The 22,556-nt window shown below is 33.8% G+C and overlaps 1 protein-coding gene across 1 annotated transcript in view; it reads right to left on the bottom strand.

Annotated features, from left to right (window-relative positions):
• Positions 1–22,556, bottom strand: part of LOC100512003 (bifunctional heparan sulfate N-deacetylase/N-sulfotransferase 4) — a 247,698-nt gene that overhangs the window by 214,460 nt on the left and 10,682 nt on the right. Inside the window, 2 exon segments of the mRNA XM_021101659.1 lie at positions 3,377–3,624; positions 3,627–4,593. Of these exon segments, the coding sequence (XP_020957318.1) occupies positions 3,377–3,624; positions 3,627–4,353 (975 nt within the window). The 5' untranslated portion in view covers positions 4,354–4,593.

Below are 22,556 nucleotides of genomic sequence, written 5' to 3'. Positions count from 1 at the left end.
ACATATAAAAATGCTAATAATGATGTTTTCTTGCCAACAGAGAGAATAATGACAGGTCAACAGAACTGATTAAGGCACCAGAATTACTGGTAGCATCAATAATAAATTTGATTTCATTGCCAGTGTGGAGGCTTACATTCACCATGTTCACTATTTTCAAAAACCTTATAGAGAAGAAGAATTTATTTTATCTTAGGGAAACTATGAAAAAAAAGAACATATTTTCTCAATATTATCAAATTTCCATTACTATACCAAGTGTTGCAACCAACTGTGGAATATTATTCATAGAAATCAGGTTAATGGGCTGTAAGAAAACTTTTTAAATTAAATTGTTAATAATCAGGATGGCCTCTTATTATTTTAACTTTCTCTAAAAAAATGCATTATCATTCAATTGATATCACTTTTGGAGTGAACATTACCTACATGTAATCAAGGCATGATGAAAACAAGAGTTGCTCCCAAAACCAAAAAGAATAAATTGAAGTGTGTAAGACATGACCCTAAATAGCCTAAGGTCATCTTGCTAATAGAGTTTTAGATAGATATGAAGTATTTTGTGACTGCCTTGAGGACTACGTAGAAATATTAACAAGTCAAAACATGACTGTATTTTCTGACTTCATCCATAGCTAATATTTCACAATCATTCAAGTACAATTAGTTTAAAAATACAATTAGTTTCTGTAGTTAAATTTCTCTCATACCTTGAATTTCTGCATAAAATTCAGTTACAATCAGATGACACTCCTGAAACTCCTGATCTTAATTTTGCTTGCCTTAGAAATGGACATATTAATTTCTATGTCAGTGGCTTTGATCAGATAAGGGCATGATAAAATAAGATAAAGCACACACATCTTTAAAAAAGCTGGATATATTATAGTTTAGATTGGGCCGAACCATGTAGTGGGAAAGATATGAATTTTCAAGTTCAGGTAAAAAGCTTTTTTTTCCTCATTGGATCAAGTTCTGTCCCTTAAAGATCCTAATTCTTTATAAGCATGATACAGAATCTCGCTCTCCCAAAATATACAAACATTTCATACAGTTTTATACCAAATATACAAACATCTCATACATTTTATACCAAAAAAACCAAAATAACCCAGTTAAAAAATGGTCAGAAATCTAAACAGACATTTCTCCAAAGACAGACAGTCGGCCAAAAAGCACATGAAAAATGTTCAGAATCTCTGTCTCAAAGTGAGAAAACTGGCTCAATAATAATACGCTATTATATTTTTGTCCATAGAGTGAGATGGTGCTGTAGACAAGACGTTTGAATTTGTTATTAGTTACTCCCAGCTTTAGGCTCCCAGCCTAAATGTGGAAGTGGCCCAGGGAGGGTCCAGTTGTGCACACAGCCAAGAATTTTCAACCATGACTTTCCAGCTTTCCTCAATGTTTTTTTTTTTTAAGGAACAGAATTATCTCTACTCTCCATTTTGGAATAATATAGAAAAATGTCACCAGCTATCCAATACCCTTGTTCTGGAACATTCAGGGAGATTTTGAGGGATGATAGCTTTCTCCTTATCTGTCAGTGTGCAATGAAATATTACACCATTGGGAAAGGAGCATGAGGATAACTGGGAGTTGCAGAAATTTTCTACACACAGTTGAAGATTTTTTTCCTGCAAAGTCATATGTAATAGACCTCAGTTCCAATCAAGTTTCTAATATTCTTTGATTAATAGTTCTGAGAGAAAACTGGATACAACACACAAAGGGGCAGAGAAGAATATTTTCTTCAAAGTGACGGTTAACTTAGCACTTGAGTTTGACATGTATGTGTGTGTGCATGTGTGTATGTAGAATATATAATTAGTTTACATAAGCACATGTTAAATTTTGGTAATCTGTTATTTTGTTTGGAGTTATATCACTTAGGAAGTCATCAGTAACCCTTAAACATTACATGAGTAGTAGTGGAAAGCTATTTGTTTTTCTGTTGAGAGTGAGATAGTCACATTTGAGCTGGCAAAATTTGTTAGAGTTGTAAAGAACTTTTCCAAGTCATACAAGTGGTTAGACTGAAATTAGGAAACCTTTCCTTTCTGGGTTTCAGGATATGAATCACTCAGAGAAGCATTTGAAGCACATGGCCTTGTCTTAAGTTTATGATTTTTAATTAAAATAAAACTAGAATTTATATTAATTTAAAGAACTATATATAATAATAAATGGAAGAAAAAACAGAAAAATCTAGACAGAACTCAAAAAGGGTCATTTTAATTCCTTTACAACAATGCCCAAAATGTAATATTTGTATCTCAGTCAAATGATGCTTCATTCAGTGGCTTATTAAAAACAGAGTTCACTGGCCATATGTACTTTGACATTTTTTAAAAGTGAATTTATTTAACTGATTTTAATCATACTTTATTATAATGGTCATAAGGTGTTAGGATGGGAAGAAAGCTATTATTCTGAAGTAGTATCAAAGTTTTATCTCTGGAGGATAAAAAGCCTAATAATAAAAACACACACAAAAAATTGACGTGATCTTAGCAATCTTTAGTTACTTTATTATTCTAAGCTGTGTCCTATTATTTTTGTTTATAGGTTTGCTAAAATTATTTGTTCACAGAATAAATTTAATTACATATAAACCAAGATAGGCCCAAGTGAGAATGTTAAATCAAGATGAGAAAAAGGGGAATTGTTCTCAGAATTTGCTGTCTAACCTAGGTAAACATATTTGTCTTTTCCTTTAATAGCGATCATGGAGTGAATTTGTTTATTGCAATTTGATCATAACTGAGAAGTGCTACCAGTAATATTGTGGTGTTACCCAAAATAAAAGCCTCCTGAGGGCAAGTACAAAGCCACATTCCCTATAAAACTAGTTTTGTTCATATCTATATTTATAAGTGTATGAACATTTCATATAGGCAAGCACTATGCTTAATTGGGGTTATAGAAATGTCTTGGGCTGCTTCTCTATTTTGTATTTCAATCACCATTGTCAGACCCAAGTAGGGCAGGAGGATGTATCCAGCAATAGATTTTCATGACTGGATTAGTTTAACAGCTACAAATTGCAATATGTGGAGTGAGGGTGGCTGTTCTATGGGATGGTAGTTGGGATAGGCAAAGCCTATGAAGAGGCATGGAGATTAAGTTTAAATACCTTTTGAGATAGTTTAGGTCTATGCCTCTCTGAAGCATCTCTGGAAGTGGTGAGGAATGGCTAAGGCTTAGTTCAAGGTTTTTTTGTTTTTTGTTTTTTTTAATGCTTATTTTATTTCAAACCCACTGAGTCTTAAATTTTTGAGTAATTCAGAATCTAAAATATTCAAAATTATATTTTACCAACAACACAAGTTAGTAAAATAAAAATAATGATATAATTTATAAATGTTCTTACCTTTACATCTTTGACATTCATCCTTGTTCCTTCTTTGCCAACAAAGATATCATCAATGTCCACAAGGATGTACCTGTCCAAAGACAACATCAGCCTCTTCCCTGACAGGAAGGAGATGGCATCTATGAAGATGAGCCTGTGCAGCCAAAAGTTTAAGTTGTTGCCGAAAAGAACTCGCTGAATTCCATCATGGAGCCCCAGGTCCTGAATCACTGTCGCATAGAGTGGTTTGCTAGACAAGGATGAAGGGATTTTTCTGTCTGTAATTCAGTTAAAAGCACAGGCTGGTAGGTTGAATGATTATATTGGAAAATTGTCCAGTCTTCCCCAGGAAGAGGGCCTTTCTCAACCTTGGGCGCTTTGGTAATATGCAGCAAAGGAGAATGAGGGTTGACAAAACAGTCCTTTAGAGCTAGATTATTGAAAAGATTTAATGGAAAACCTTTTAATTGTGTACTTGGTGAGCTGTTTTCATTGGCTTTATGAAAACCAATTATACTAACACTGTATTCCACACAGTATTTTTCTAAAAGCTCTCGATTCCATGAGTCCATGCTGACGTACTTCAGAATATTTTCATAAATCACTAAAATATATTTCCCTTGGCCATTATCTGTAAGAGGAGGTATGTCTCCTTTGCCAGGGGCAATGACCATGTGATACTGGAATCGGCTGGACTCCAAGATAGCGATGATATCTTGACCGAGTTGAGAGTACTGGCTCTCCACAAACAGGAGGACAACAGGATCAGTTTTGGATGTGTCAATAGGTTTAACTGTCTTCAGCTCCATTGACCGATAGGGTAGGATTTTAACATCAGTGCATTCTGCTTCTGCAGTGGTTTCAATAAGTGTCATTTCCTGTTTATAGCCAGAGTAGAGAAAATAGGCAGAAATGACAATGCTCACCAAGCAAAAGGTAGCTAAGAGAACAATCAAGGTTCGAAAACTTCTCCGAAGCTTCACAATAAGATTCATTTTTTAAAATACTGCTTTGGAAGTCTTTTCCGAGTTATCTTCCTAAAGTGCCATTGTGAATAAAGTATGAGATGGTACAATGCCACTTCCCAAAAATTCATGTAACCATTGCAAACCATGTAAAATGTTTGATGGGATTGCAAGTTAAAGCTGGGGGACAATGGACCAGGAGAGTGAAAGCTGAAGAGATTTTGAGTATGTCCAAAACCAAAGATTGCTGTAGAGTCCTTTAAACATTATCTGAAAAAGAGGAAAAATGTAATGACTAAAAGGAACATAATAAGTATTTATGTGTATACCTATGCTGATATATAAGAAACATGCAAATCAAAGATAATTTTACTGTATTAATATCCTAATTTTTTTTTTTTTTTTTTTTTTTTTTAAGGGCCATACCTGCAGCATATGAAAGTTCCTAGGCTAGGGATTGAATTGGAACTAAAGCTACCGGCTCACGCCACAGCCACAACACTGGATCCAAGACACGTCTGCAACCTACACCACAGCTCATGCATGGCAACGCCAGATCCTTAACTCACTGAGCAAGGCCAGGGATCGACCTGCATCCTCATGGATCCTAGTTGGGTTCGTTACCCCTGAGGCACAACAGGAACTCACAATACGCTGAAGTATTAGTAGCCTGATGTTTACAGTCTAGATTTTACTATTTAGAGCATAGTAGATTTTTTCATGTCCTCAAGAATATAAAACGCTATTTGATTTTGCCAAAATATCCATATACATAGAAACACAGAGTGAGATCATTTTTCAAACATCTCAAAAAAAGGGGATAAGATAAAAGAAAACTTCAGTGTAAAATGGTAATACCATAAAACTGGCCTCTTCAAGGCTAGTAAACATTAAATACATATAGAATTAGGAAAAAATCAGGTATCCATGTGGGGTTTGGAGCAGTGGGACATGCTCTTAAATATCTACTTAAGTAACTGGAGTGCCAAGCCGAGGGAACAATTTTGTCTTAAATATATAGTATTTAAGATTTTTCCCTTTAGTCACACATTCTTTGCTGAAGTCACAGGGAGACACTGGCCTTCTGCAGTATAACAGCCAAAATAGACAGTATTTCTCTTTCTCCATTCTTAGAAGCAAAGTGGGAGAAAATCTATGGGAGAAAGAAAAAAATGGAACGAGTGATTTCAGATCTTTCTACTGAAGTAGAGGTCAGCAGCCTAGATGAGAAGAAAAACCTTGACATGTTTTTCTCAGAGCATATTCCTAAATTTGGCTGATTTCCATAATCAGAATTAAAATTGTTTTCCTTTAGTAATTTTTATCCAACAAGCAAACTCTATTTTTCTGATCACTATCATTCAAAGAAAAAATTATAGAAAGCATTTTTAAAAAAATTCCCAAATTGCTTCATCACAAATGGACATAAGTTTTACATTACTTTTTTTTGTGTGTTTTTACTTGTATGGATGACTGATTCTTAGTGAATTCCTTTCTATGCAAATTTTTTTCACTCCCCTAAAACCCGTGTTCTACTCCTTATGGGTTTTGCTATTTGCCAATTTGCCAAAATAATGTCCCAGGAAAGTAACCAAATAGTTCATGTTTTCAGTCTGTGATACATATACTTTAAGGTGTGTATTATTGACATACTATACCATAGAAAATCAAATTAGTATGTTTTGTAACATGGAAGATGTATATTCCATCACATATTTTGGTTTTTAAATTTTTTTTCAATTTGAGGATTCTGAATAATTACTGATATTAGTGATTAAAAGATTATAAGATTAAATGATTAAATATATCAATACCTCCATTTTATATTTCTATGTTCTGAAATACATTTTTCTACTTAGTAAATTAAAATTAAAAAATCAGTAAGTAGTTGAACTAACATTTCTTTTTGTTTTAGTTTTTGGAAAAAAAAATTTAAAGCAATCTCAAAAAAGTCAATTTAAAATTTTCAAAATTTCTACCAAACATTTTAATTCTTCAGATTCCAAATATATAAATATACCTGAATTTTTCCCTTTGAAAGAGTAAACCTGTTTAAAAATCTTCACAGTAATTTTACATTCACTTTAAAGGTAAATTAACTCCACATGCTAGGGACCTACTAATACCTTGTTATCCAATATAATTTTTTAGGATGATCATTTGCTCCTCCAAAACCTTTCAATTGTTTTAAAGTTCTATTCACTTTAAACAAATTCAATTATATTTTACTAAAAAAAAAATACAGTGATAGGCTTAGGTTTAGTATAAAATATATAAACCAATCACGGTCTACCCTCCACTTTTACATATGTCTGAAAATGTTCTATAAATTTTAAAAATAAAAATCAAATTTATATAATAAATGTTGAAAAATATTTGGAATTTGCCAAGGAAAATTATCCAGTTTGGCATTGTATTCATTCCCAGACTTCTTCAATTTCATGTATTTGATTAAAAAACCCATTTAAGTAAATAAGAATTAGTCCCACTCCTACCCCCACCTTCCATCACCCCACAAAAATAGAAACCTTTTATTTTTTTTTCTTTTTAGGGCTACTCCTGTGACATGGAAGTTCCCAGGCTAGGGTTCAAATTGGAGCTTCAGCTGCTGGCCTATGCCACAGCCCTGGCAATGCAAGATCTGATCCAATCTTCCACCTACACCACAGCTTGTGACAGTGCCAGATCCTTAACCCACTGAGTGAAGCCAGGGATCGAACCCACAGCATACTCTTGGATACCAGTCGGGTTCTTAACCTGCTGAGCCACAATAGGAACTCCAAAAGTAGAAATCAAATTCACATATTTTGGTGGTTCAGACTACATTCAATCAGGAATTTGAAAAGAAACTAAATGCATGAGAAGTTAATATTTATTAAATCCTTATCTGTTCTGACATCAAAAATGTGATTTTTATTTTTGAATGTACAAAGGATGAGATGTCAGTTTTGCATATTAGAACAGCTCATCCTAATATGCAATAGTGAAAAAGAAATACAAAGCATATGGGACTCGAATCTGCCAACCAAAAGAATAAATAACATTTAAATGTGACATTTATTTAACATTAATATGTTCAGAGTTAGAAGAATGATAGATGCATATTACCACCACTCTAGATGTATGTTTGACTCTGTGTGTATGTGTGATTATCGAAAGAGTTATACTTTCCATTCAATCCTCCCACTTATTTTTCCCTGGCAAAAGTTGGCCACTGGAGGTGAGAAAGCCTGGACAATAAAAGATGAAGTAACAGAGAGGTTTACTTATGTTTTATGTCTGAGATAAGAGTTGGTTTGGCATTGCTTGGGATGCCAAAGAGATGTAATACATATGTTTGGGGAGAGGAAAAATTCTCCCCCAACCCACTTGGTTCTTTTGGTTAGTCTAATAATTAAAATGGAAAAAAAAAAAAGAAAAAAGACATTAGCAGGAGAAAATCAAATTTAATTTCATAGTATAGAGGCCTCATAGATATAGGACCTAAAAAGTGACAAAAGCAGGCAGATTTTATACCTTTTACTCAAAGAAAGAACGCATTTGAGAATTGACAAGACAAAGGAATTTGGGCTTGGGTACTACTAGTTAGTGAAGAATTTTAGGAGCGTTTGTTTACACAGCCTTTCCACCCTGAATTCCCTATCTCTGCTGGTAAGGATGCCTCCCTCCTCCTGGTGCAGGGAGGGTACATTTCACATGGCAGATTTATTTCCTCATTCCTGGAAACAAAGGAGAGGTAGAGTGTTTTTGTACTGGCTGTTTAAGTTACTTTAATTCAAAATAATCAAAATGCCACTTGGGCATATTTTGGGGTGGCCTGCCCTGAGCTCCAACAATATATGTTCGTCTCTGCCCCCAGTTTGTGGCACAGAGCTCTTAAATCACTTGTAATTTTCCTGGGTGATATGATTGTCTTTTGCCCTAATGAGGCAGCACTTAGTGGGTTCCTGGATGGGAGCCGGACTCCACAAAGACCAGACAATTATTAAAAGCTTGGAACTCTAAGCCCAGCCCTATCCTCTGGAAAGGGGAGAAGGGCTAGAAATGATTGCTCATGCCTGTGCAACGAAGCCTCTATGAAACTCCCAAAGTATTGGGTTCGGAGAGCTCCCAGGTTTTTGAAGACATCCACTCATGTGGATATCCCCAACTGTGTGAGGACAGAAGCTCCTGCTCTCAGGTCCCTACCCCACCCCCACCCTATGTAACTCTTCACCTAGCTTTTCATCTGTATCCTTTATCATATAATTAACTGATATCACCATTTCCCTGAGTTCTGTAAGCTGCTCTAGCAAATAATCCAATCCAAGGTGGGGACACCATGGGGACCTCCGATTTGGACAGAGCTGGGAACTTAGTACATATGATTGGATCTGAAGAGAGGAGCAGTCTTGTGGGACTGAGCCCCTAACCTGTGGGGTTTGTGCTATCTCTGGTTCATGTCAAATTCAATTTCTGGTATCACAAAGCAGTGCTTCATGTAGGGATGGGGAGGTAATCTCTGGTAGCAGCAGAGAAACTAGTAAACAAATGATTGCAGGGACTACTGTAGTTATTGCTTTTTTTTTTTTTTTTTTTTTTGGCAAGAAGGAAATTCAGAAATAAGCCAGGGGAGAGGACTCACAATGATTTTATACATTATTATTTCTTTCTTGAAGGTGATCAGATGTATTACACAGATGACCAACAAGGCTCTTAAAGATCGGCTGACATTGAAAAAAAAAAAGAAAATATTTGCCAGCATTTAATGCATAGCTAATACTCAGTCGTTATGCTACGTTCTTTGCATTCATCATCCTGTCTAGCCATTATTAATTTATTTTTACGATGAAGAATTTGAGATTTAGAGGATACAAGAAAAAGACTGAGATTACACCACCAGGGATTTATGGTGCTGGAATTCTATTTTCTCACCATTGCACTGATGAGAAAAGCCAAGAATTAAGTTAGATGAAACCAAAACCCTCACACTTACTTAATTACTTTAAATCAGAGAGCAGCAAATTTTATTTCAACTTTAAAAATTCAAATATTCAAAGCTAAAAATATCTAACAAAAATTAAGAAAACATCTAGAAGTGAATTAGATTAACTCAAAAGAAGCAGTGGTATAAGTTGGATGACATAAGAATTTGCAATAATTTGACCACCTTTGATTTTTCATGATATACATGGTGGGAGGAACTATATTTTATCAGGTACCTTCTTTTTATATCCTTTGTCCATAAGAATATTATAAATATTTAGCTTATATTCATAGCAATAAAGCTGTATTTTAAATTAAAAACTGTGCTGTGTAAACATTTAACCATTTATTCAAATATATTAATGACACCTTTACTCTTAGGGGAGAATTCCAAAATTTATAACCATATTTCAATAGAGATACTCTTATTTTTCAAGTTATAGGCCATCACCACATAAAAGAAAAATGAAATAGGCCAGAGCAGAAATATCGGTGTACTTCATGAAAAGTGAAGTTAAATAGTGCTTTAGGAAACGTGTTGGTATTTCTGCGTGTGTGTGTGTGTGTGTGTGTGTGTGTGTGTGTGTGTGTGTGTGTGTGTGTGTTTGTGTTTCTGGGTCCAGATGCATGATTATTTTCGATTCTGAGTCAGGGTCAAAAGTGTTTGAGAAACACTACTCAAGAGGGCACAGATAATTCAAATCATTTAACCTGGTTTTAAGACAATTATAAATATCACAGAGGTTCCAGCTGAAGATGAATGTAATCTCTTGTGATTCCATGTGGTTCCTGAAAATATCCATTACTGATTTAAAAGAATTTGAGACTAAGTACTGGTTGATATCATATGGTTTGGTGAAGTGAAGTTCCTTTCAGCTTCCAGGACACAAGATATTGACACTATTTTTTAGAAACAATCATAGTTCCATATACAACTTTTTTTCAGGTATAGGTGCAAAGTAATGAATAATTGTTATATTTAATCAAAATCAAAGGAGTATGCTTCGTTTATGACGTTCTGCAATAAAGATCTTTCTACATGTAAATAACCAGTTGATTATTACCTAACTTTTATACATTTCCTATTTTCTTGATTTCAGTGACATACAATTATTTTAGTCCCCAAAGTGTGCATTTTTATAAGTGCAAACTCCTAAAAGAGTCAGTTCAAACATAATGATAACATTATACCACCATATTATATTGTAACACCATATTACACTGGGTACATAGCTCTGAGCTATCAGCTTTATTCACACTGCAAAAGATTGGGAAGACAACTCAGTAAATGGAAGAATAAATGTCAGGTGATTTCTTTTCTCACCATTCCCTAGAGATACACATGTATAGTGCATATTTAGCATTTCCCTAGGTCTTGTTTTCTAAAACAGAGAGACAATATGATTTTTCAAGAAGAATCCTTTTTTATTAAGACCAAACCATAAATACTTATGTATTTATTTCGTTTATTAAAACATGGGAACTTTGAGAAGATGGAAAATACTAAATGGACCTTTTTTTGGCTTTGCCACCTAAAATTTCTAGATATAGTAGCAGAAATGATATTTACAACAAAGTAGGGTGGTTTAGTAATCATTGTATAAAACTCTGTTTTATTTTTATATTCACAATTTCATTATGGATTTTTGCCCTTAACACTACTGAAATATTAATAACTTCAGTATGGTTCAGAATTAAATTTAATTAAACAGCTTTGAAATGCCTGTATCCTTCCTAAGGGTTCCTAAAATCCAGATAATTTCCACTGAAACTTGGGATAACTTTGGGATAGATCTGTGGCATTAGTCTAATTTTTGTAGATTTGGAGGTAATGTTTACAGTCGGGCTTCAGAATCAAACTAGGTCCAGACAGATTGTCTAAAATTCAATTCTATTTTGGATATGCTCCTGTTTTCTCCCTTAGGTAAGAAGCAAAGGCATTCATCCAACATTCATTCTACACATACATGCATCAGCCTTTATTAAGAGCCTATTCTTTTCCAAGTACATCTGCAAATTTAGCTGTATAGCTTCTCATCATAAAAAACACCTAACAAACATTTTGTTTTCATCTGTTCTTACTTCTTTTTATTTACTGCATCTTTCCCTTTCATCTCTAGAAAGTCTTTTATTTTTTATTTTTAAACAGTGGATGGTTTAAAGTTACTGATATAAAGCTTGTGCTAATGGATTTAATGGGAAGAGTGTGGCCATTAATCAGCTAATTTATGTAACAATATTTCCATTTACTATCTCCATTTTATTTTCTCTCCTCATAAACAATTTATATAGAGCTAAAAGATAACTGAGGAAATACAAGATCATGGGGTGCTTCCTTACTTAGATATAATTTTAACAATTTCCCTCAAAAGTAGGCTCTTTTTCTATAAATTGACTCATCTACAAAGGTGATAGGAAAATATTTTTGAAAACGGACAGTTACTTTCTCTCATTACACAGTTTATGTGAATATTTATTACCAAAGCATGAAAAATGTGAAAACCCAGAAAAATAAAAAAAGAAATGAACAGTGCTTAACAAAAACCTCTCATGCATTTCTTCCTAGTCCTTTCTTGATATGTAATTTATAATATGGTTTTATGTGTTGTGATTACACAGCAAACATAATTTTTATCCTACCTTTTAACTTAAATTTCAAAATAACTTGTTATAATAAATAGGAAACATGATTGAGAAGTCCTCATACCTATCATTGTTTTTTTTTTTTTTTCCATTTCTATTCCCCCAAATTGTTACATTGTGATGCTTTCAATAACTTTTTCTTTTTTTGGTCTTTTTGTCTTTTTAGGGCCACACCCGCAGCATATGGAGGTTCCCAGGCTAGGGTCTAATTGGTGCTGTTGCTGCCGGCCTACACCAGAGCCATAGCAATGCCAGATCTGAGCCATGTCTGCGACCTACACTACAGCTCATGGCAACTCCAGATCCTTAACCCACTGAGCGAGGCCAGGGATCGAACTCACAACCTCATAGTTCCTAGTCAAATTCCTTTCCGCTGCACCACGATGGGAACTCCTGATTTCAATAACTTTTATTTATTTTTTATTTTTTTTTATTTTTTTGTCTTTTCACCTTTTCTGGGCGCTCCTGATTTTTTTATTTATTTTTATTATTTTTTATTTTTTTGTGATTTCAATAACTTTTAAAGCCAGATAGCCCCACCACCTAACTTACGCTATAAAACAATAGAAGGTGAGGGTTGCCCTAGATAAACATCATCCTGGGAGTCGAATGGACTCCCATCAATGTTTGTTATGGGATGGTGGAGGATAAGAAACCTGATTAGGTATTGAGGGTGATCACAAATCGAGGGTGGAGGGTCTCGTTAGACTGATTTGCAGGATTCTTGCTAAAAACAGATTTTTCAAGAAATTGCACCTTCAGAAGCCTGCCTAAAGTTTGATCAAGCAAACAGTCTTTGTCACATGCATAAAACAATCAGGTTAAATCAACAACTTATTCACATCTTGTATATATTAACCTTTTTTCTCTACTCCAAGGAGTAGCTCAAATGCTATCTTCTCTAGAAAATTGTACGGTGGAAGAAAAAGTCTGAGCTTCAGTCTCATTATTGGAAAACTAAGGAAACTTAACTGTTTACCTTTTATTTCCACGTATCCATTCAAAGGGGAGATTTGAAAGGATACTCCTTAAAAGATTATCTTGTCTTCCTTAACACTTTTCCATATCATTTGAACTTCTACAGGAACCATGTACTATCTTTATTAAAGGCACAAAAAATGTTAAGTAGAAAATTTAAAAGGAGATGTGTTGGATAATGTTGTTTGTTTCAAACTCTAAAATTTTCTAATCTTCAGAATAATAAGCCTTCTTCATTCATGCTGGTCCCCGATAATCCTTCTTCCTCTACATGGCTAAAGAGTATGTTGTTCATATCTTTTTTGTGGTTTCCCTACAATTTTATTTAACTTATTTATGTATCTTCCCAAGATGATTGTGGGTACATTATCAATGGCCTTGTCTGTTTATTAAGTTTCTCTTTTCACACTAAATACCTTCCCTCCCTTTGAGCATAACCCAATACTAAATTAGACACATAGTTGAAACTTAATAATCTTCATTAACACAGTTTCAATTTAGATATTCCATTTTATTATATTTGTAATAGTTCTATTGGAACTATGATCTCAGATTTTAAGTCTAAGCTTTTGAAAATGGAAAAATCAGTTGCATCAAATTATATCTAAGTTTACTTATAGCTAGGATATCATGATGCATCAATTGTTTCCGATGAGTCCAAGTTTGTCAGAAGATATTATGCATAAAAAATTAACTAAAAATACCCAATTTGTTTTAATCTGTTCTAGAGAAAGAATATAAAATACTTGGATTAAAAAGAGTAGTCAGATACCTAAATGTTCAAGTTTTGTCTACCCCTGAGACAGGCCCTGGTATCTCTGAGCAACTCGAGTCTTCAGGGAGTGGCAGATACACATGCATGCATTTGCCTGGGTTGATCTTCAAAATTTGTTCAAGACCCTCATGCACACAGACTGCTGGGGATACAGGAAACCACTGCTCTTCGTGCACACTAGTGTCTTAAAGGCAGGTGCCTGCAGCAGTGGCGTTACTGAGATAGTCAGTGATCTGTGGCAGGAAAGCAAGGATGGACCTTCCGTTTGACAAGCACAAGTGAGATCTTAAAGGGCACTGAAATGACCATGTGACAAGAGAGAAGAGCCAATGATCTGTGTGCTTTATTATTAACCAGACCCCTTTTGTATCCACAGACAATGAAGTCTGGATAAATTTGGACTATATTAATATTGGTATATTTTCCCCCAGAATTTACTTTGTCTCAGTCTTCCATTTTATGACAACAACGATAAATATATTGTTAGTTATGCTTTAATCAGTAACTTCTTTCTTATATATTTTCTAATGACTTTTTCTAATGTAAGTTTCACATAATCATTGATCTTGCATTTCAGAGAAGGGAAAAGAATTTTCACTAGGCACAGACTTTGGCTGCAAAGGACCCATTAAGTCACCTCTGCTAACTGAGTGACACGTGTACAGAATTGTGTTCATTACTTTTTTTTAACAGTTAAAAGAATACTTACAACTAATTTTTATAATACAAGAAAAGCTATTAAAATAGTAGGTGATAAAGTATTATAATTAACTCTTTAATGATGTTTAAAACTATAATAAAATGTAATATAATTAATTTTTCAAGCAGTAAAATATTCAAAATAAATAATTTATTCTCAATCTAGTTAACATTTTTATAATACAGGTCATACAGATAAACTAATCAATCATGTTTGGCATTTGTTTCTAGGATTCAAGATGTTAACCTAAATATTGGTATATTACATTTATATGAAAAGAGAAAATAAAGCATTTGCTTTTTAAAATTCATTCTCTCTGTATTTCTAAACAATCCTTGATTCGCCTAGCTTTCTAAACACTAGAGGGCGATATGTTCTTGCTTTTATTGCAAAAATAGACCCATAGCACTTCCTATGAAGTGCTGAGTATAGAGCTCACAGGTAACTTTACTCACAGGACAAGGATCTTGTGGATATTAGAGAAACATCAGTGACTCTGAATATTAACACACCAATTATGCTACAATTCTACACCAAACACATTTAGTCAAGTCTTTTCCTCATATTTAAAATAAACAACCAATATTATATTGCTTGTATGATTGTTTCTGAATTATTTGTTTTTTAATTAAATATTTTTTTGCTGTTGTGCGCAAGAAAAAGATAAATGAAATATTACCTCTTAGTAGCTTGCTAATTTTTGCAAACATTTTAAGATATAAATCTTTTTCTTAAGAGAAGTATGTCTGTAACTCAAAGATGCATAAAACTAGCTTTGCCATATCTTGTTTCCAAATTAACATTTTCTTTAAGATATATGAATTTTATTTCTTAAGTAAATACAATATTTTTGTGTTAAATAGAGTTATCATTGAGTTTTATATTTATCTGCTATGCTAACATGTTTCTGCAATAATTTTATTTGCCCTCCAAAACATTATTTTTGAAGATTTGAATCTGCTTAAATGATTAACTCCTTTTAATAATCCTAAGAGTAAAGAAATATCATAAAATGAATAATAAGGAAAACTTAGAAATGTGAACTCCATAATTTAGGTCATTTCTCAATTTATTTCATAGCTCTAATGTGGAAATATAAAATGTAAGAATTATATTAGAAGCAATTTAAAATGGGGATTCAATTATGATTATTTGCAAAGAAAGATTTCTACTTCTATTGTTCAAAGTTATATCTTAATTATAATATTATGTGCTTCCATTATAATTTATCATTTACCTGAGAATCTCTAAACTACCTGTTCATATGTAGTTGCTTTGCTGATGAATTGAAAGATAATGTATCATTAGGAGGTTGTACATGCAATGAAATGTACTCTAATTAATTATCCTGAGTAATATGTACAAACATTCAATATAATTTAAGTCTGCTCATGTTTTGATTTTTTTCCAAAGGTGATTTCCATAAATTAGTCATTAAAATTTGTCAAAGAAAAGTGTTTTTAGAGACTGAGGTGATGTTCAATATCACAGAATATATCATAAATGAATACTGAATCAGATGGTAATATAACTCACAAACTATAATTGGAATGCAAACATCAAGGTGATTGAAAATTGCAATCCCCAAATAGTTCTTAATTAAATGTAGTCACATCATTCCACACATGTCACTGTTAAGGCCACCCCCCCCCCCAACACACACATACTCTCTCCAAATCATAAAGATCCATTTTGAAGAAGTGGCCATAGAAAAAATATTGCACAATCAATACTGTCAATACTGAGATCTGGGCAGTGTTCAAGAGATGCTGTTTCTGATGCCTCTGAAATGTGCATATAAGGTGATGACACCCTTCCATAAAGGGAATCTGCTTTGGGCCTGCTTTTTCACTTCGCTGGCTTCTGATTCAAAGTCTGTTAGAGGTAAATCTGATTAGACACTTTTAGTTGGCATATCCATGCCTTGGTTGTGAGAGAAATTGGGAAATAATTACTGATATCTAAAGTGAAGTGGAAACATCTAGAGGATGAATTTCTCAAACATAGGAAGAATGTTCAAACTGTGGAAGAGAGTAAGAATAAAATAATTGATAAAATGCTAATTACTCTAAATGATCTTAAATATATGTAATGGTAGTAATAAATGCTTATATGACTAAAAATAAAATCAAAGACTCATTAAATAAATGAGAACAATGCCATAGAAGTCAGTAGGGAGTAAATGGAGTAAGTGTCCTGAGAACCCTGTACTAAGGTCATGATATTAATTGACTTCAGACATAGTAAGTTAAGATGCATATTTTGATTTCTAAGGAAATCAATAAAGAATGTGTATCTTCAAAACTAGTAGAGGAGAATGAAATGCATGAAAAATATTCAATTAGAGGAAGAATAAAGGGAAGAAAAAGGAATAGTAGGACCGATAGAAAACAAAATAAATAGGTCTGTTTATGTTAGTAATTGCATTAAATATAAATAATCTTTTATAAACAAAGATCGGCTGATTGACTAAAAAACTTACAAATCCAAGTATATGTTGTTTAAAAGTGACATATAAAAGAATGTGTGAAAGAAAACATCTAGAAAAAGATACATCAGAATATTTTAATTAAAAGAAAACTGATAAAGCTATGTAAATAGGAAATTAGATTTAAGGCACAAAGAATTACTATGGATGCAGAGATCATTGTAAAACAATAAAAAAGTTCAATTCACTAAGAAGTCATTAAAATTTAAATTTGTATGCATCTGATATCATAGCCTCAAGAATATAGAGCAGAAATAGGCAGAATTATAAGGCATTATTTACAAATTTCCAATCATAGAGGACGAATTTATGACATTTCCCAAGAATTGATTGAAAAGTTGGATAGATTAGTAAGATTAAAGAATACCTGAACAAAATGATTAAAAAATTTGGCCTTAAAGTATATTTAACAGCTATAGAAATGCATACTTAATTTGGAGACATTTACAAAAATTAATCATTCTGAGTCCCAAAGAAAGTCTTACTAAATTTCAAAGAACTGAAAACCACATAGAGATGTACTATAACATGATGTAATTAACCTGAAAACTAATAACTAGAAAATTCTCATATGTTAGAAATTTAAGAAACATAATCCTAAATAACTTGAGGCAAAGAAAGAATTGAATATGTATTGTATGCTACAATTTATATTCAAAATCACACACCAAATTTTGTGAATTAAGCTGTCATAATAGAGAAATTTGGAACCTTAGAAGCATGTACTTGAAAAAAAGTGTGAAAATTAATGAGTTAATAAGGTAAGCATTCTTCTCAAGAAGGTAGAAAATAATGAATAATAGCAAAGATAATAGGAAGACACAATAAAGATGGGCTGAGAATAATCAAATAAAAAATACAATTAAAAAAAGCTCAATGCGCTTCTCTTTAAAAGGCTAATGAATATGACAAACATTAAGATAAAAAGGGATAATCATGCATAAAATATAGGGATGAACAAAGAAGATAACACTTTTTCCTTTAGACATTAGCAAGATAAAATCATTGAATATATAAGAAAAATATTTTAATTTTAAAAGAATTTAAGTAAATAAACTTTTGAGAAAATGTGGCTTTATAAAATAGATTTAAAAGATGCCTCAAAATGAATAAAGCAAGTGCAAGAATCTGAATAGTCATAAATATACTGACAAAGAACACTCTAATCACTGATTCCTTCACCATACGGTCTTATCAAAGCTTCAAGGAATAAATAATTCCAATCTTACGCAATCTTTTGCAGATTAATGAAAAAAGAGTAATGAATGTCAGCCTTATTTTATTAGGCTTCCATAACCTTGATAGCAGTAATTGATGAAGGGCTAATGAAAAAAGAAAATTACAGGAAATATAATTCATGAATATAAAGTGTAAAAAAATCTAACCAAACTATTCATAAGCCAAACCAGCTGTCTATAAAAATGAATAAAATAGCGTGACGAAGTTGAGCGTAACTCCTACAGGTTGACTTGCGTCCCCCCCAGATGTGTATGTTGAAGTCCCAGTACCTAAGAATGTGAACTGATTTGGAAATAAGATTATAATAGGTGTAATTAGTTAAGATGAGGTCCTACTGTAGTAAGGTAGGCCCCCATAAAATCATAAGACATCTTACAGTAAGACTGGTAAAAGGGAAATTATAAGAAGCAGACACTCACCACAGAAGTCAGGAGAGATGCCTGGAACAGATCCTTCCCTAGTGACTTCCAAGGAAGACTGGCTCTGCTGATACCTTGAACTCAAACTTCTAGCCTCCACAGCATGGAACCAATAAACTTCTGATGTTTAAGCTACCCAGTTTGTGGTACTTTATTACAGTAGCCCTAGCAAACAAATTTCACAGCAATGAAGTGCAAGGTGGGTTTTAATATTAGGAAATTAATCAGTGTTTCCAAAACTATGACAGAGACTATTACCTGTCCACCAGAATCCTGGCCCCTCCCCCATTCAACTCTTACAGCCTGATCACTGCTGTCAATTTAGGGCCCTCTGGACATAACTTTCATAAAGGGAGCCTCACAACTTCCCTCCTAATACCGTTTTTTTTTCCGACCGCATCAGTCACCACAGACGCTCGGGACCCCTAGGACGTTGCTTACCCTTCTAGAAAATCCTTTTGTGATCCCATTTCCCACCCTCTCCATCTTTTTGAAACCACTCACTGTGTTAATCAGAATACGCCGTAAATTATTAGCAAAATACTTTGGCTAGACAGTGGCACTCTTTTCTGAAAGTTTTCATCTTCTGACTCTGAAACATGGCCCTCCTTTGAGGACCTTGGAGCCCTTTGGTGATAAGTTTTGCTTCGGATTTTTCTGCCATTTAGTCAGGAGATTGGTCAGATGTTCTTCTTGTCAATTCCAGGCTATTCTCCATTCTGACTCCCTAAAAATCTCTGATTTTTCATCTTATCAGACCATACCACCCACTTCTTCTCCTGATAGCAATTATCAACTAATGCCTGGGTGAGACTCCTTCAACCCTAGAAAAGAATAGTTTCTGTATAACTTTCTTTCAAAAACTACAATACATCCATATAGATGATCTTTCTAACATTGTATGCTCAGTTTTTAATTCCCCTCTTGAATAATCCTGCCTTTCTCCACACCATTGCCACCTAGTCTCATAGTTACATGCTAGAACTTTTCATTATAACAAATAAATGTGTAACTGTAACCCACTCATAACATTGATTTTATACATTCCACTATCCAATCCCAATCTCCTATCTTTTCACCTATTGCTCCCAACTTCAAAAATATTTCAACTGTGAACCGTGAACTTTCACTTTTTTACCCTATCTCATGGCCTCCCACCCCTTCTCAGCCAGTTTAGATTCAATAATCAGTTATTATATTTGTCTCTTCTTCTCTTACTTTGGCATGTACATTTATCTAAACAACATGATTAAATTTTGCAATCCACCAAATCTATGCCTGCGACTCTGAAGATGGATTGAACATCACCAAACTGACTGGTATCCTCTTAATTTCATGATAGATAACTTTAGGTGGCCTTAATGTTACTGGCAATCATGCTATATTTTCTTAGTCCATTAACTACATCCTCTCCTAGACGGCTGTTTTATACTCTTATCCTCTCTTTCAAACTCCTATTTCTTTTCTTTCTCTCACTCTCAGCTGATTATCTGGTTTTCTATTTCTCAGAGAACATAGTTACAAGCATTAAAGAATTTCCATAAGTACCTACTGCCACATATACTCATTTATGCGATTAGATTTTTCTTCTGGATGAATTATCCATTCTAACTAAGGACAATTCTCCACTGTGCATTAGTTCTAGGCTTTATCACCTATTCCTGGAAGGCATTGCTTTAATAATACTCTCCTCTGTTCATGTAGCCACAGTGTTTTCCTCCTCTATAGAATATTCATGTCTGTATAAAAAATCCTATTATTTGTTCATATTCACTTACCTCAATAGCTATTATCCATTCTTTTATTTTTATACAAAAAACCCTTTGAAATGATGTGTGTAATTTTCTTTGGAACCTACTACAATTAGGCTTATCCTCATCATTTCAATGCATTCAATGAAATTCATGTTGTGAAATCCAATTGTCATTTCATACTCCTCACCTCACGTTACCTGTCATCAGTATTTTGCATCACTAATTATTCTCTCATCCACACAAAAACCATCTTTACCCAGCTTCTAGGAAATCATACATTTTTGGTTTTCTGTAAGTTCCTAGTCACAGTTTCTGGTTCCTTCCCATCTCTCTATCCTCCAAATGTAGACTTCCCTAGACTTTAGTCCTTGAACCAACAACACCAACAGTGAACCCAAATTCAGTTCTGATTCAACCCCTAGCTGGGAACTCCCATATGCTGCAAGTGTGGCTGTAAAAAGGAAAAAATAAAAAGTAAAAAGTAAAAGTAAAACACTCTGATGATGCTGTGTCACTGTAGGTTCATCATATATAAGGGATGTTGTGTTGAGGAAGCTGAGTGGTGTGTGTGTGTGTGTGGTGGGGTAGGGGGGAGTGTATGGGAACTCTCTATACTTTCCAATCATTTTTGCTGCTCTAAAAAGCAAAATCTATTGTTAAAAATTGTAAGCAGTTCCAGAACTTATATATATATAATTTTTAGTTTTTGTAAATTTGCAGCCTCATGTGGGTAGCACAGTCAGATGAATTAAGTACAATATGAGAGTTACAATAATTTATCTGAAAGGAATTATGTTCTTCACTCACATTTTCTATACAGCATTACAGAGTTCCAATTCCCAAAACAAAACAACACTTCTAAAATGTTGGTTTTCCTACTTACCATTTCCCTGTATCAAAAGCTACTCTGAAAATCCATACAAGACGACATTTCCTTTCTGCCATCTGATTCACTATCTTTTTTTTTTCTCTCTCCTCTTAACTCTTTTCCTTAAGACTCTATTATATTGACCAATTATCCTCACCCTCATAAAGCAAAATATCCTTCTTTTTAGGGGAGAAATAGAAAAGGTAAAATGTTTTTCACTGTTTGTTGGAGGCCAGGGATCGAACCCACAACCTCATGGTTCCTAGTCGATTTGTTAACCACTGAGCCACGAGGGAACTCCATAATGGAATTTAAGGTCTATGCTGGAATGGTAAGTTAAAGGATAGGAAAAACCATTATATTAAGTGGAAGAGATAAAGAACCATGTGTATAGTAAAATGATACAGGTATACCATTAAAACCTTTGACATTGCTTGAATTATGGTTAGAGGAAGAGAGTCATGGAAACTACAAGGAAAGGGACACACATGTATCTAATCAAGAAGTGAATACTATGTAATAGTCAAGAAATACAACTGAAAATTGACCTTGACTTTGGTGATCTTAGCAAAATGTTCAGTGGTATAGTGAAGTCAAGTAAAAGATTAAACTAAGTTAAGAAGGAAGTAGATGGTGAACAAGTTGAGAACAGCTGCAAATAAAAAGATCAAGAAAGTGACAGAGGAGTTCCTGCATAATGGGTTAAGGATCTGGCATTGCCATGGCTATGGCATAGGCCACAGTGTGGTTTGGATTTGATCCCTGGCCTAGGAGCTTCCATATGCCGTTGGTGCAGCCATAAAAGGACAGAGGAAGGAAGAAAGAAAGAGAGAGATAAAGAGAGAAAGAAGTAAAGAAAGAGATGGAGTTAATAGGAACAAAATTTGTTGATAAATGAGAACTCTAAGGCTGTGCTATGAGAGAGGGGATGTTCTAACTCTTGAGGAATGAGAGGATTTGGATTTTGAGGGGAGAGGACAGAGACTTGAAACAGAGGAGAAAACCAAGATCCAGACCAGGCAGGAAAATGACATGACCAGTTATGCCCTTAGAATTCCAATACAGTATTAATTTTCTGTGCTTTTCTTCATGTATTTTAGTTAAATCAACTTATAGCCAGCAGCAATAAAATTATTGCTATCAACCAATAATTGCTTTGGGTTAGCTAAATAATCATCCTCTAAATACCGTTATTATATTCAGTATTGATCTGTATCCTCGTTAATTGTCTCAGCAGACAATCATGGAAGCAGTTAACCATGAAACATAAAATGCTCACTTAGCTCTCATATTCTTACAGGCAAGGAAACTAGAAGATATAAAAATGAATGAATGAAGCTGTAATATAGAAGTGTACGTCTTGACCTATGAATGAATAGAAGGGAGAAAAAAAATTGCCTAATA

Source organism: Sus scrofa, chromosome 8 (genome assembly GCF_000003025.6).
Source record: "Sus scrofa isolate TJ Tabasco breed Duroc chromosome 8, Sscrofa11.1, whole genome shotgun sequence".
Taxonomy (NCBI): Eukaryota; Metazoa; Chordata; class Mammalia; order Artiodactyla; family Suidae; genus Sus; species Sus scrofa.
Note: the sequence above shows the minus strand (reverse complement) of the source record. Positions and strands in the feature narration are given on the sequence as shown.